Raw genomic sequence first — 15,508 nt, forward strand, 5'->3', positions numbered from 1 at the left:
CTGACACGTTCTATGGCAGGAAAATGTGATTTCTGTCCCTGGAAAGTACTAAGGTTTCAACATCCTGCCTCCCTAGCGCTTCTCCCTTGCCAGTACAGAATATTTTAAAAACAGATAAACGTGTTTTCTAAATATCTATTTCTTCTGAATGACTGAACTCTTCCTTGAGGACGTCTTTTGACTTCTTGTCTCTGTACACGGACAGAGGAAATGATGGGGGCTCTGGGGCTGCATGCGTGCTTCTGCATTGGAGGATGCTTTCCAAAGTGCAGCAGCTTCTGTTTCTTCTGCCCTGAGCTGCAGGTCCCAGTTTTCCACTTTCAAGCTGTGAAAATGTCAAGGAATTGGTCTCCTGTGCAGGGATTCAAGCAGGAATTGAGGTTGGGCTGGCAGCAATAGAAAGCACTGTTTCCCTGGGAACTCCCCCAAAAACTACTCTTACAAGCGTAGAGGAAATGCAGGAATCCTTTGATACTGCTTGAAAGTTAAAAATGGATTAAAATGGAAACATTTTTCATGTCACTGGAGTTTTAGTTCTTACTTGCTGCTTGTAGTCTGATCATTTTAATTTGCAAAGGGTTGCGTTTTGGTGGATGCGGTCAGGGAAAGCATTCCTTTCCTCCAGACACCTTTTGGGGTCAGGTCAAAGACAGTGGGGAGAGTGACATTCAAGCAATCAAGACTTGACTAAATAAGTCTAAATGAGTTGTTTATTCCTGCTCTTACAGCCTCTTGGACCGTCTGTGGGCACTTTGCTGGAACCCTGCGACTGGACTTGAACCTAATATTGGAACTCAGTTACAGCTCCTCCTTGTCAGGTAATCCTAGTGCAATGGTGCTGCAAGGCTGGCCATCTCTGTGCTTAGCTGTCCAGGGAAATATGTTGGAATAGTTACAGCGAAACAACGCAAGCTGAGCTTTATAAGTGTGCTTGATGGCTCTGTTATGCTGGAACTGAGCGTCCGAATGAGAGCTGGAGCGGTCATGAGGCAGGCAATCTCCCTGCAAAACCAAGTGTCTGTTAAATTGCTTGCTGTAATGGTCTCTGTTTCTTGACAGAGAGGAAACAAAGTGTTGCTTTTATGGATTAAGAAGTGAATTCAGCTGCCCCCAAGAAATTGATTTAAGATCTTTACTGTAATTTCCTTCCACTTCTGGGGATTTGAGACTCACACTTCAGTGGCTGAATTGCTTTGAGTTGGATCTTACCTAAAAATGTGATAATTATTGTTTTCAGAAAATAAGAAAAAAATCAACTCTCCCATGCAAGGATGGGATGAAATTATATTTGATCATGAGTCATGTTTGCTCTGGCATTCCCTGACTTCTGAAGACTTCCCGGGATAGTTACATACAGAGATGATATTAAATAAGGGAAATGAAGGGACGAAGCATGTAATCGGTTTTGGTAGAAAAGATCTAATCCAGAAATGGGGGAAGTTCTGTAATTGCTAGGACTGAAGCGTTAATGGGAGTCGAAAGTAATCAATGGGAATCGCACAGATCCTCTGCTCTTGGTCTCTTGTAGCTCAGTCTGCTACACCCTGAGGTTCCTGAAGCTTACATGCTCCAGAGCCTTGTGTTCTTGGACCCATAGCCCTGGAGCGTACTTAGCAGTTCCTGGGAAAAGCCTCTGAGGAGAGGGGGTGGAAACGGAGGTGGTGGTTTGCTCTGCTTGGTGTTTGGTGCTGGGATAATTCTGCTTCTGTGAAGTCAACATTCTCTGTGAATCCTTGTCATTTTGGAGGAAGGCTGCACATGCCAGCGCAGAGGAGCGGTGCCTGCTGGCTTGCAGGCTTCCTGGAAGGGCACATAGCAAAACTGAACGTCCTGGCTGCATCAGCTGGAGGGAAAGACCCAGCTCTGCCTGGGGAGAAGCTGCTCAGCAGGTTTCTGGGCTAGGGCTGCTCCCCACAGACAGCAGTTGTGGCTCCTCACACTGCCACAAACCCCTTGGGCTGGCTAAGCGCTGAGCCAGGCACCTCCTCTCCGCCGCTGAGGGCTTTGGGTGCTCCTCTGCCAGGCAGTATTTCACTGGGCTTATTTCCTCGCAGTGTCACATTTCCTTGTCCCTCCGGAAGAAGGAATTGAGGCCACCCTTCTGCAGCTGGTGCTTCTGGAGCTGAGCTGGAACTGGTGACGACAGACTGAAGAAGCCAACGAGGCAGCCTGGGCCTGTGCTGCGACCACCTCTCTCCCCATCTCCTGGAGGTGCAGAATGACTCTCTTTGATGGCGTCTACCCCTTCTACCCGCAGCAGAGGAAGAGCTTTGTGTTCGATGTCAGCACCATCATTGTGGTTATCGTCTTCCTGACGCTGGCTTCCACCTTCCTGCTCATCATCCCGGGCATCCGTGGACGGGCGGTGCGTGATCCTTCTCCCAGGGATAAGCATCCATTCTCCGTGTTCTGGATGCCAGGGTGACCCCGGCTGGCTCAGGGTGAGGCAGGAGGAAAGCCCGGGGCTGTTCTCTGTGCCTGACATCCCATCTCTCTCTACACAGAGACTGTACTGGATGGTCCGTGTTCTCTTCAGCTTGATGGTGGGAGTAGTGATTGTTGGTAAGTGCTGCAGCCCCTCCAAGGGCAATTCTGAGAGTAAGATTTGGCCCTGGGGCAGGGTCTGGGTCCAGTATGAGTGATGGCTTGGCAGGAGCTGGTTCCCCTACCCCTGCTATGCAAAACAGCAATGCAGCTCTCAGGTGGGCTCCCTTATCATTTGAACCATATTATCATAAAATCATTATGGTTGGAAAAATCACTAGGCTCATCTAGTCCAACCATCAACCCATCCCCACCATGCCCTCTAACCATGTCACATCTTCATGGTTCCTGAACACTTCCAGGGATGGTGACTCCACCGCCTCCCTGGACAGCATGTTCAGTGCAGTACCACTCTTTCAGAGAAGAAATTTTTCCCAATATCCAACCTGAACCTCCCCTGGTGCAATGTGAGGCCATCAGCTCTCATTCCATCACTGTTACCTGGGAGAAGAGGCTGACCAACACTTCACCACAACCTCCTTTCAGGGAGTTGTGGGGAGCGATATGGTCTCCCCTGAGCCATCCCAGCTCCCTCAGCTGCTCCCCATAACTCTTGTGCTCCAAAGCCTTCACAACTCTGGGGTTGAGGGTCCCAACACTGAGCACAGCACTGGAGGTGCAGCCTCACCAGTGCTGGCTATAGGGGGATGATTACCTTCCTGCTCCTGCTGGCTGCACTATTTCTGACACAAGCCAGAATGCTGTTGACCTTCTTGGCCACCTGGGCACACTGCTGGCTCATGTTCAGCTGAGGGTCAAACAACAGCCTCAGATCCTTTCCTCTGCACGGCTTGCCAGTCACTTTGCCCCAAGCCTGTAGCAATGCCTGGGGTCGTTATGGCCGAACACAGGACCCGACCTTTGGTCTTGTAGCTCATTCCATTGGCCTCAGCCCATCAATGCAGCCTGTCCAGATCCCTCTGTAGGGCCTGCCTGCACCTAGGCAGATCTACAATTTCTCCCAGCTTGGTGTCATCTGCAAACTTACTGAGGGTACACTCAGTTCCCTCACCCAGGTCACTAATGAAGATATTAAACAAGGTTGACCCCGATACTGATCCCAACACAAGGGCTGCGAGCACTTGACGTGCCCATGTGCACTTCTGAGTATTTGCCTGTTCTGATGGCACTGAGGAGCCCCACGTTTCTCCAGCTGCACAGCCCAATGCCAAGGGAGCATGGATAAGGAGCTTGGACAGCAGCCAGACAAATTTAGAGCCTTGCAGTGATGGAGAGAGAGTAAGACAAAACAAAATATAGTCAGCATGGAAGTAGGGGGTAGAGACTTTCCAAGGCGGGAGATGAAGGAGAGAATTTGATTGGGCAGAGAGCAGGAAATCTTCTGAAATTAATGGGACTAATACTTGGAAACAGCAAGGTCCAGACTGTGGGCATCTCAAATTTGGACAGAGCTGCAGGGTGTATGAGTAGCAGCTGCAGGGAGAGGAGGGAAGATGATGGGCAGGGAGAGCAACCAGTCCTGACCCTAAGTCAAGGAAACTCTCCAGGAGCCCTCCAAGGAAAGGTTTTAAAGGCCAGGACAGATAACAAACAAAAAGCCACTTGGAGTAAGATGGTGAGGCGCAACCTAAATGACGAGCCCTAGGTCAACTCGAGGTTAGAAGTACATAGCCAGAGTGTGACTGGCCATAGCACTCTGCTGCCTGACGCATGGCTTGCAGGGCCTGGTCTGACTGCAGTGGTCACCCTCTGCTCAGAAATATCCAGGCACTGGGTGATGCTACCAGAAGTGCCAGGCTGCAGCTGATGGAGGGGTGGGGACAGCAGCTTGCTCCACAGCCTGAGCCAGTTCAGCCCTTGCTCAGCCCTGGAGAACCATCCAGCACTGCTCTCTGGACAAGGATGCAGCCAAGTGCTGCTTGGATACGCAAGAGGAATTGATTGTTTTAAAGCCAGCGTCAGGATTTCTGTCCAGAGGCAGAAGGGCACACAGTGTTGCAGCCAGGAAATGTCCCCGTGAAGCTGCTGCCGGATCAGTGCTCTCACAAGTTGACCCAGCTTGCATTCAGGCAGATTTGAAAGGTCTTGTTCAGCCTGAGGATCAGTCCTCACCTTTAATTTCAGCTCACATAATTGCCAGAAAATTGAGTCCATCACAAAGTGAAAGTGTTTCAGAAAACTTTTTTTTTCATAAAAACATATAGCAGAAAGGATTTCAATTCTTCCTTCTCTCCCACTGACCATCCTGCTCCACCATTTCTATTTGACAAAAAATCCAGTGAATTTTTATTATTCACTAACACTCTGATCAGCTGCTTAACAGGGAGCTTAATAATGGCAATGAAACTCACCCTGCTGCTGGAGCTGAGGAATGGGCTCATTTCTGAGCCTGATCCCCCGGGGCCGCGGTGCTTGCCATGGTGGGGAGCGCATGGGGAAGCGCCAAAGAGGATGGCCGGAATGGATTCAGGCTGTGGGGATCGGAGCTCCCCGCCTGTGGGACCAAGGGGGTGGATGCTGAGCAAGAGGAGGAGAAGAGCTGTGCCAGGGCGTGGGGCTGGTTGTGGCACGTCTTTGTGGCTGAGTCATCTCTCCTGCCCTTCTTACATTCCCTGGCGGTGTCGCAGTGGGAATGTGCTTGCCCTGGGTCCACCCTGAGCTCAGTAAAGCCCTGGAGCAACCCCTCTTTAACCCTAATCAAACTTTCTCTGGCAGTTGTCCAGTTCACGGGGGACTGGGAGAGCGGCTGGGTGACAGCCAACACCTCCTACAAATCCTTCAGCCTCGCCGTGGTGAACGCGGACATCGGGCTGCACGTCGGCCTGGCAGGGGTGAACATCACACTGGTGGGTGAGTGCCATGTCCCTTTCTCTTCAGCCCCAGCTCTGCAGAAACCATGGCTATAGGGGGTCTCCAAGAGCTTTTTCGATGGCCTTGTTTTTACTGGAGGCTTCTGGACAGCCTCTTGTCGTCAAGACGCTCCTGGCTGTCAGTGCCCATTCTATTGGGACGCAGCAGGACCTTAGTCCTCTTCCTCTGGCAGGAAACCCAGTGAATCAGGTCAACGAGACCATCAACTACAACGAGCACTTTGCCTGGAGCTTCGATGCAGACTACGACCACAGCTACAGCGAAGGCCTGGAGAAGGGGCTGCCCAGCCCCATCCTCTACGTGGCGGAGAAGTTCACCACACACAGCCCCTGCAACGTGCACAGGCAGTACCGCATCTCCAGCCACTACGCATCAGCCAGTCTGTGGTGAGGCCTTGGGTAGAGGTGGTGAGCGGTGGGTGGCGATTGCAAGTTGCTATAAGGAGAGCCATGTGTGTGGAGGGGGCTCTCTGAAGTCTGCTTTCAGACCTCTGGCCCTGTGCAAGGAGCAAGAGCTCCTGGACCACAGCTGAAGGCTTCCCTTGTAACCTGGCTCCTGAGGCAAGTTCAGAGCTACTTCAAACAGCTTGAATCTACTTCTACAGGTGTCTCGGTCCCATGTGCTGCTCTCTGTGGTCTGCCCTGCACTTAGGCGGGCAGGGCGCTGAGATGGTGTAGATGTGCAATCTGTGCTTTTGCTTTCTGGACATAGCAGTATGAGCGTTGCACATCTCCCTGCTTAGCCTGGGAGACAGGGATCACTCCAGCCTGCCCACAGAGTTTCTTAACCTCATGCAGTGCAACCAAGAGCCCAGATCTCTCTTCCCACCTGGAAATCCTCATGTAGAGCATCCTATTCAGTGGCACTTGCACATCTTGTCCATTGGTCTTCTCTTGTCTGTAGGGTGGCCTTTTGCACTTGGCTCATCTCCAACATGCTCTTCTCCATGCCTGTCCTAGTCTACGGAGGGTACATGATCCTGATCACAGGGGCCTTCATGATCTTCTCACTGCTCTCCTTCTCCACTGTGAGGAACTCCCTGGTGTGCCCAATCCAGTTTGGGACCACATCCCTGCAGATAGGCTATGGGGGATCTTTCTGGCTCACACTAGCAGTTGGTAAGTACATCAAGCTACTTTAGGTCCACCGCTATGACCCCTGGGTGTGCAAGAGCCCCAGGGCTTTCTCTTCACCACTGGAGGTGAGGAGCTTGGGACTGCAGCCCTGTTTAGGCTTACCCTGTGTCTTGACACAGCGGCTCCCAGCAGAGATACAGAGAGGGCTGGCAGAACTGGGAGAAGCATCACTGTCTTGAGGGTGATGGAGAGATTTTTAGCTCCTGAGTTGCAGCAGAAGAATTGGGGATCAATTGGCTGAGTTTTAAGACCTGTTCTTGGATTTATGGTGGTCGACACAGCAGCTGAAACCACCTCATAGAGTAGAAGGCCATCTTCTGTAAGAGAGGGTGTCCCTTGGTTCGAGGCCATTGGAGTATGGATATGGGGTAGGAAATGTGCTGACATTTACAGGATTGCTCACGGAGAACATGTTGTTTTCCAGGCTTGCTCTGTTTTGTGGCTGGGATCACTGTTGTTGCACTGCACTACTTCAACTCTGACCTACTGAAAACTTTCTTTGATCTCCATGTGGACAAAGCAGAGGACTATCGAGAGATGACTGAAGTGTATGTCAACCTTCGGTTCATGAACAGTACTCTGTCTCCTCCTCAACCCTACAAACTTACCCCTGATGACATCTAGAAGAAAAGTTTTCCTACTCCTTACCTGAAGGCAGGACTAAGAACACAGAGCACAGACCCTTCCTGATGTCTCTTGACACTCATCTACCCATCTAGGGGACTTTGAAGAGTGCATAAGTCCACGTTAGGATGAGGACTTGCTCAGAACTGCCTTTGCAATCCCTGATTTCCTCTCTAGGACAAGGACAGCTTTGCAGTGAGCCAGCAGGCTGCAGGCAGTATAGCTCAGACCTCCAGCAACCTGAGCTGCACACTCAGCTGGTTGAGGAGTAGCCCCCACTCCTGCTCTATGCCCTGCCACAGCTTGGTGCAGGGGGTTTCTGATGGCCAGTTCCCATACCAGTGGGTGAGATTTCCCATAGTGATTTCTCTTTGAGGATGCTCACTACTCCAATAGCCAGCAATCAAACACGCTCAGTCTTTCTTTTCCCAAGCACTGACGTCTAGTGTAGACCTTCAGATGTTCCTAGGAAAGCCAGGCACAGACCCAAACTCCCTCAGGCTGGATGCTGTGTGAGCCAGAGTATAAAAGATGGCTACAGAATTAAAGATTAAGTAAACATACTGAGGAGCTTGCCAGGGGGAATGTGGTGATGTGATTATTTTCACTTTCAGACTTGGGTTTTATTCGATAAGAATTGTAGCCTAACACGGGCCAAAAAGATGTCATGGGAAAGACGGGAGAGAGAAGAGTGCAATTACACCCATTCTCTTGGATGGGCTCTATTCAAGTGGAGCACACTTGGGCTGGCTGTGCTTATCACAAAATGCAGCCTTGAGTCCCACCAGTGGCATTCTTCCATGGGGTGGCTGCCCTGACGGAGGCATCCCCAGAAAGGATGAGATTCAGCATGAATAAATGATGTCTTTGAGAAACTTTGGGGTTGTGTGGCCCCTAGGCTGAACTGCTGCAGGTCCTGCCTCTTCCACCCATTGCTGAACCCGGTTTCCTGGCTGAGCCAAGATGCTGTTGGACAGTGAGACACAAAGTAATTGCCAGCAAAGCCTTGGCTCTCAGCCCAGTCTTTCTGATCCCATGCTACGCAGACCTGGCCTGTTGGACACAGGGAATCTGGCCAGACAGCCTGTGCCAGTAAACTGAGCAAGCACCACAAAATGCGCCTGGGGCTCTGCGAGGATCATGGTCCTCCTGCCCAAAGGCACACAGTGCCCTGGGACATGCGGCCACCACACCACTTGGCAGGCACCAGAGCTGCCCACTGACCTGCTGCCAGGATGGGCTGCAGATGGGGACACACCGGGAAAGGCAGAGATTTACGAGGGCTGAATTTTCGTTCAACGGATAGAAGGCTTCTGTTTCACCTTGGATCTTTAGGCTGAAGCATCTCCTAGTAGCTGCCATAGGGCATCTACTTCCTAGCTGAAGTTTTGAAAACTCAAGGAGTTCCATTCTGACACATTTCTAAATGCCTTAAGGTCCTTGTTGAAGTGCTTTCCGTCTGGAGAGGGATGGGAGGAGTTACCATGCCTGAGCACCCCTTCCCTGAGGGCACAGCACAATGGTCTTCCCTCTGCTGGTCTGGGGATTCTCTCATCAAGACCTCCTCATGTCCAGGGCCACTCCAACCTTCCCATATCCTGGTTGATTATTTGCTTGGGGATTCTCTGATACTCTACTTACCATTTGCCCCTACTGTCTCGAGCTAATTAGCCACTGTCAGATGTCCTGTGAGGCCACAACAACGCTGTCACTTCTTCCCTTTCCTATGATCATCATGTCAAAGGATCAGCATATCCCCAGCCTATCAGCACTCAGAGGGATTCTTTTAATGACACGCAAGAGTAAGATCAAGTCCAGCTTTCTTTATTGAGACAGAAGGGACAGTAAGTGAGTACAAAACAGAAAAATGTTGTTGCACTGCACAGATTTAAAGGGATGCAAACCTGAAATACACACCCTGCATGACCAAGGTACCTGCTACCAGCAGCCAAGAGGAGTTGGCCGCATCCACTGTGGGTCTGTAGGTTAACATATTTGCATGCTCCGTAACAAGTGGGCAGCTAAGCACCATGAAACCAGGTACTTCTAGGTACTCTCCTCCTGCAAACTGTTTACAGACAGTGACGGGGGAACCGGGGCATGCACTTCCATCCCCTCTTCCTCCTCCCCACCCACCAAAACATTTTATCTTCCTTTCAGAAGGCCACAAGAGTCTTGGTAAGTCACATTTTGTGATCTTCAAACTGATGTTTTTGCCTTTGACATCTGGTATGTATCTTTGACATCCCTCCAAGGTTTAGTATCTCTGATATCTGGGAGGTGTCTAGGGTTTGGTATCTCTGACATGCAAGAATTCTGCAAGACTTGGTGCCTCCAACATTTAGGATGCCTCCAAGGTTTGGTACTTTCAACATTGAAGAAATCTCCAAGGTTTGGTACAACCAACATCCCACTAATACATGGGATTCCTTGCCAATCCATCCTTCACTCCAGACCAAGAGCATGTGCTGAATACAGGGTACTTTAGTGCCCACAGCTCTGCTTTCTTCTCCACCTGTTGTTGGGAAGAGCATTGTTGGGCAGAGTGGGCTTCTGGCGGACCTTTTGGGGTAAGTGTGCTACTGAGCGTGTAGGGGTTGCTTCTCCTTTGGTTCATACTTATGTGTTTATTATATATATTTGATTTCTCTCCAGTTTCTTTTGGTTTAGCTTCCGCATCAAGGAGATCTCCGAGACCATGTTGCTTTTGCCTCACAGGTTGGTGGCTGTCACCTCATGGAGCTCACCCAAGGACACCATCAGTATGTCCTGCTCAGAGGAGCTGGACTCGGCTGGCAGGTGGGACTTGTCCCACCCTTCTACTTCTCTCTTTCCCTCGTCCAGGTTGAAAACAAGCTTCAGTTTCTGCGGGCGCACAGAGTTGAGAACAATCACACCCAGCCCCAGAAGCAGGCAGAACAGCCCTGAAACACACAGCATGGAGAGATGCATTGTCCCCAAATGCACTCCAGGCCCATCCAGCCACAGACGTAGGGATGGGGACCAGAGGGGATAGAAGCCAGTGGGATATGGCATCACATGGGAGGTCAAAGGAAGGGATTATTTCTGTTCCCAGTTTCCTACAGCAGCTCTACAACTGGGCTCTCCAGTACAAAAAGAAGTTAATAAGCTGTGGCAGAGGGCTAGACCTTTAGGTCTAAAGCCCACCATGTATGGGGAATGGTTGGAGGAGGTAGGTTTGTTTAGCCAGGAAAGGAGAAGCCTTCAGGGGGACCTAATTGCCACCTTCTGCCAATGAGTGGAATAGCCGTGGGACATCCCCGAGAGGCGGAAAGGACCATTCATGGTCCTGAAAGGCAAAGGGTTGATGCATGGGTACATCAACTAGAAGCCTGAACAAGGCCCTGGACAACCTGATGAGGCTTTGACATTAATACTGCCGCATGAGAGATCCCAGAAAGTCCTTCCAAACTAAGTCTCTCCCTGATTTTATGACTCAAGACACAGATTATTTTGGTCACTCATATGAGAGCGGATGAAGTACCGCTGAGGTATTATTGCTGCAGGAATGGAGACCAAAAGCCCCAGCTAAGCACTCACCTGTTGTTAATGTCAGCCAAAAAGATCTGCCGTAATCTGTTTTCAGGGAGGCTGGCCCAAACTGGATGGGACACTTTGGGATGTTCCTCACCGTGACGAAGAAGAGCAGTGAGAAAAGCATCAGCACGGCAGTGAGCAGGAGCATGTAGCCACCATAAAGGAGGACGGGCATGGAGAAGAGCAGGATAGAAATGAGCCAGGTGCATAAGGCCATCCTACAAAAGGATCACAAAACTGAGCTGAAAGCACTGTACGTGGGCATGTCAGTTCCTGCAGTGGTGAAGAGGGCTCTTCATACCTGGGGACATTCAGCACCGAACTACTTGAGACTCTGATATGTTTACTCTGCACAAGGGGCTCAAGTGGAGACCTCCAAAGGGCCCCTTTCAAATTGTACCTTTCTCTGGCCCTGTAGTCCTTCGTAACTGGCCAGCCCCAGGTGTTTCCTATCTATTCAAAGGGAAAAGGGCAGCCAAGGAGACTTCTGTTGGAAGAATCACACCATGAGCCCTGCCCGCATCTGATTCAGCAGCTGCAGTGAGCACAGCTCTCAGCCTTGCCCTGTGCATAGGGCTTGGGTTTAGCTTATTGGGGAGGTGAGTCTAAGAAATTGTTCTGAATCCAAGAACAATAAGGCAGAATCACTTGAAATCAACGTCCTTGCCTTGAGATAACCAGTTCTCAATGACAGGGAGGTTTGGGCACAGCCTGTTATTTTTCTCGATCATGAAGAAGGAGACAAGGGCTGGGCCTGGCTGCTGACACACCTGTGAGGAATGCCAAACCACTCTTCTCTGCAGCATCTTTCCCACGACCTCTGAGACATGTGGAGATGCTCTCAGACCTTTCTACCTACAGCTGAGCAGAAGCAGAACTTACCCCTTGTTCCGCCTTACCACAGCGTAATGGATGCATAGCGGCTGGAGATGCGGTACTGCCTGTGCACGTTGCAGGGGCTGTGTGTGGTGAACTTCTCCGCCACGTAGAGGATGGGGCTGGGCAGCCCCTTCTCCAGGCCTTCGCTGTAGCTGTGGTCGTAGTCGGCATCGAAGCTCCAGGCAAAGTGCTCGTTGTAGTTGATGGTCTCGTTGACCTGATTCACTGGGTTTCCTGCCAGAGGAAGAGGACTAAGGTCTTCTCCCAGCCTTGGAGGCAACTCCAAGAGTTCCCAGTATGCATGCCCACTACCTGGGTGGACAGTGGCCAAACTTGTGTCCGATATCTTTGTGTTGTGATAGACACTCACCCACCAGTGTGATGTTCACTCCTGCCAGGCCGATGTGCAGCCCAATATCCGCATTCACCACGGCGCGGCTGAAGGATTTGTAGGAGGTGTTGGCTGTCACCCAGCCGCTCTCCCAGTCCCTGGTGAACTGTATGGCTGTAAAGATAATGGGTTAGCTATGTCCTGGTGAGCAGACCTCTTAGGGACAATGTATGCTGGAAGGACATACTGTGAGTGTCACCAAACAACATTCCAAAGGCAAGGCCTGGTTTATAAGCAGGATTTTGAGCAGAGAAGCATGGTCCATGCATGTACCTCCCCCAGCACCTACCTACTTCCACAGGAGCCCCATTGGGGATTGTTTCTCCCCATGCTCAGCTCAGTTCCCAGTCCTAGAGGCAATGGGGCTTGTGAACACCATCCAGGCACTGATCTTCTTCTAACTACAGCCAGTTTGTCTGGGTCTCCTGGCAGATAGGAAACCAGTAGTGGTCCACCAACTTTTGGAGAGGAGGTTTCTGAGTGTCTGTGCTTCCTATCATTGCTAATCCTAGAAGCCTTCAGACATAAGATTTGAATTTCAGGTAGTTCTGTGTGGAGCCAAGAGTTGGACTAGATGACCCTTGTGGGTCCCTTCCACCCTGGGATATTCTATGGTTGTCTTGCTGGGCTCAGATCCTGGGCACTGAAGTGGGTTGATCTTCCCTGTGAGCTCATCTTGCAAGATGGACTCAGCTGTTCTGTTCATCCTCCCACCTTGCTCCTCCTTGCTCTCCTTGTCTGTCCTTGCACTCCTTATCCCCACCTGTCTCTGAACACACTGAGACCCCCATACTCACTGAGGACCACTGCTCCAATGAAGAGGCTTGTCACCACCCGCAAGAGCCAGAAGAGCCGCTGCAAGTGGAAAGCAGAGTTGGGGATACACTCAGATTTTGTGACATGGAGCTCAGCTTTGATTAAGTACCACCAGAAATAGACCCCTCTCTCACTTGGGGAGCAACCCCATGGGCTCCACAGGTGAGTAGGACAGGGGAAAGACCCATGGCTTGGGCATCCCTTCCATGTCATGGGCAGTGTGAAGGCTGAGGCAGAGCAAGAAGGTCAGATCATCCCATTCGAGAAAACCGTGCCCATCCCCTTTCCAGGAAGGATATAGACACTCCCTTTAATAGTCCTGAGTTGAAGTTTCCACACTTATCCAAGCCTTATGTGCTTCCATGTGTTGGAAGCTGGCCACAGCTGGAGACAAAAGCAGTTTGGTGGTTTGCTGGGTGGGAAATGCCTTTCCAGCAGGCTCCTGGCAAGCACGGGTGGTGGTGTAGGGCTAGGTAAGTTTGCCAGGCATCCCCAGGGGGCTCAGTAAGTGGTGCTGAGGCATGCACACTGCACACCCTCAGTTTTTTTGGAGATTCAGGAAGGTGGAGCAAGCCCTTTGTGCCTCACCCAGTGAAATCATTCAGGCTAATCTAGCTAGGAGCTTGCCAAGCTCAGATCTGAGCCGATTGTAAATTTGGGGTGGTGAAGTCTGGCCTCTCCAGCATGGGAGCTGAGCTGGAGCTCATCGCTGTATCTGAGATCCCTCAGACCCAGACATCAGCAGGTTCCTGCCCCATAGGCACATTAGCTCCCCAGGCCTGCCGTAAATGCAGGGAAGGAGGTGGCACTCAGGCTCTACTCAACACATGGCTGAGTTCCCCAAGCCCTCCACTTACCCCTTTGCCCCGGATGCCTGGCAGGATGATGATGGAAGTGACCAGTGCAGAGAGGAAGACGGAGGCAATGATGGCCCAGGTGGTGTCAAAGGGGAAGAAAGCGTTGGTGCCAGGGTAGAAGGGGAAGGAGCCGTCCCATAGAGTCATCCTGTTGCTTCAGGGGTAGAAACCAGCACTGAGAGCCTCCAGGAGCACACCACTGATGGATATGTCATCTGCCCATACCTCCTCTGACCCAGTCTGCCCACAGAACCATCTCCTGCTCCTGTCCCAGGGTGTTGGGCACCACCACCAGTGCACATCTCCAGGGAGGGTGGAGGTTCTATGGCTTGTGCCAGTCCTTCTGAATGGTCATCCCTCCCTCTTTGGCTCTGTACAGGGGCAAGCACCTCAATCCCTCTCTATGAGCATGACCACCGTGAGCTGAAAGGCCGCTGGGAGCCCTCCCTTCTCCCCAGAGAACATCCAGACTGCAGGGATCTCTGTTACAATGCCTGGATACGCCCTCAGCTTTGATTTGGCCAAGATGCTGCCCAACAACACCCCTATCCGTGAGACACCAGTCAAGCAGAAACCCCCGCACCCCATGCAGTGCCTACCTCTGCTGTGGCCAATGCCGGAGCACCCACTGATCCTCTGGGCCAGCAGCTGCTCTGAGCTGCTGCCTTCACCTTCCCACGCTGCCTCTGAGGCTGCAGGCAAGAAGCCAGCCTGGCATGTTTCTTCCCGAATTTGTATGCTGCGTCCCGCCTCCTCCAACACTGCTGCCAAACCCCAGGACAGGCAGGATGCAAGGAGCGAAGGGATGGCGTGGCATTTTGTGGAGCTGCAGAAGTGAGCAGTCCTGAGGGGCTTTGCCTTTTTTTCCTCCATTTTTCCCATTAAAAATCCAGCTTTTTTTTTTTTTTTTTTTTTTTTTTGTATGGCAAGAAGACACCAGGGCTGCCAAGCTCCTTGGGAAAGCAGCAAAGGCTTTCAAAGCCCCCATAAATGCCACTGTCCCCATAAAATACATTATCCAGCAGTGCATCCTGGCTGGGGATGGCTACCACCACTGACCATGCACCAGACTCCATCTGCAGGGGAATTTTCCCAGTAAGGTCCCATCCAAACCTTCGGTTACTAGGCAAGGTGACAGTGACACAAAAGTTGGACAGGGGATCAGCAGAGCCCTGAAGATCTCCAGTAGGGATTTATGCCCATCCCCTTGGTGCCATTAGTGTCCAGGAGTCTCTCTGCCCCATTGGTTGTCTCCACTGCCCCTCAGTGCTGTTCTTGAGCATAGATACTTCATCTGGCATCAAGCTAGGGCTCTGCTAAGGTGGAGACAACCAAAGTCTCCCCACCCAACATCCTGTCATTGGAAGAGGTCTGGGTGGCAGAGGGAAAGACTTCCCATTGTCCAACCCATGTGAAACCCTAATGAGATTTTTCCATCACAGGGTGCCCACCAGATGAGAAAAGATGCATCTCATTTGCCACAGGGCACTGAAGTTGATGGGGATCCAAAGATGAGGAAAAAGACCTGACATCTCAGCACGTGAGACCTGTAAAACAAGTTTGACTGAGAGGACAGAGCACAGCATGACTTCCCTCCCCTCCCTGTGACTGCTGCCTGGCTCAGGTCCTGACTGGCCTCCATTCTCAGCAGATTCATCCTAGCACTGTCCAGTAGCCTGGTTTGGGGAACAGAGCGATCACACTTCCAACTAGCATCACCCTACAGGTCATATCCCTGCCCACCCACTTCCTGCAGAGTAATCCTGAAGACATAGGGAGCAGCTCTGACCAAACACCCACCTCTTCCACCCCTCCCAGCTCCAGCCAGGTGCACCTACTGCCTGGCCTTACTGGGTTGGGTACTGTCATTG

General features: G+C 51.3%; 2 protein-coding genes across 2 annotated transcripts; one reads left to right on the forward strand and one right to left on the reverse strand.

Moving 5' to 3' along the window:
- Window positions 1-731: 731 nt before the first annotated feature.
- LOC122163323 (dual oxidase maturation factor 2-like) lies at window positions 732-7,978 on the forward strand. Its single transcript, XM_042824494.1, has 7 exons — window positions 732-818; window positions 2,055-2,365; window positions 2,505-2,562; window positions 5,221-5,355; window positions 5,549-5,762; window positions 6,280-6,494; window positions 6,937-7,978. Exons 2-7 carry the CDS (start codon window positions 2,219-2,221, stop codon window positions 7,134-7,136), a joined length of 969 nt encoding a protein of 322 aa, XP_042680428.1. The 5' UTR covers window positions 732-818; window positions 2,055-2,218; the 3' UTR covers window positions 7,137-7,978.
- Window positions 7,979-8,944: 966 nt separating this feature from the next.
- On the reverse strand, window positions 8,945-15,004 carry LOC122163428 (dual oxidase maturation factor 1-like). Its single transcript, XM_042824651.1, is given in 7 exon segments — window positions 8,945-10,060; window positions 10,698-10,912; window positions 11,594-11,807; window positions 11,944-12,078; window positions 12,762-12,819; window positions 13,638-13,791; window positions 14,237-15,004. Coding segments are annotated over 7 exon segments (1,419 nt in total). The 5' UTR covers window positions 14,668-15,004; the 3' UTR covers window positions 8,945-9,848.
- Window positions 15,005-15,508: the final 504 nt, after the last annotated feature.

The sequence above is a fragment of the Centrocercus urophasianus genome, unplaced genomic scaffold (assembly GCF_019232065.1).
Source record: "Centrocercus urophasianus isolate 14NV4802_14NV808 unplaced genomic scaffold, USGS_Curo_1.0 seq_23, whole genome shotgun sequence".
Classification (NCBI taxonomy): domain Eukaryota; kingdom Metazoa; phylum Chordata; class Aves; order Galliformes; family Phasianidae; genus Centrocercus; species Centrocercus urophasianus.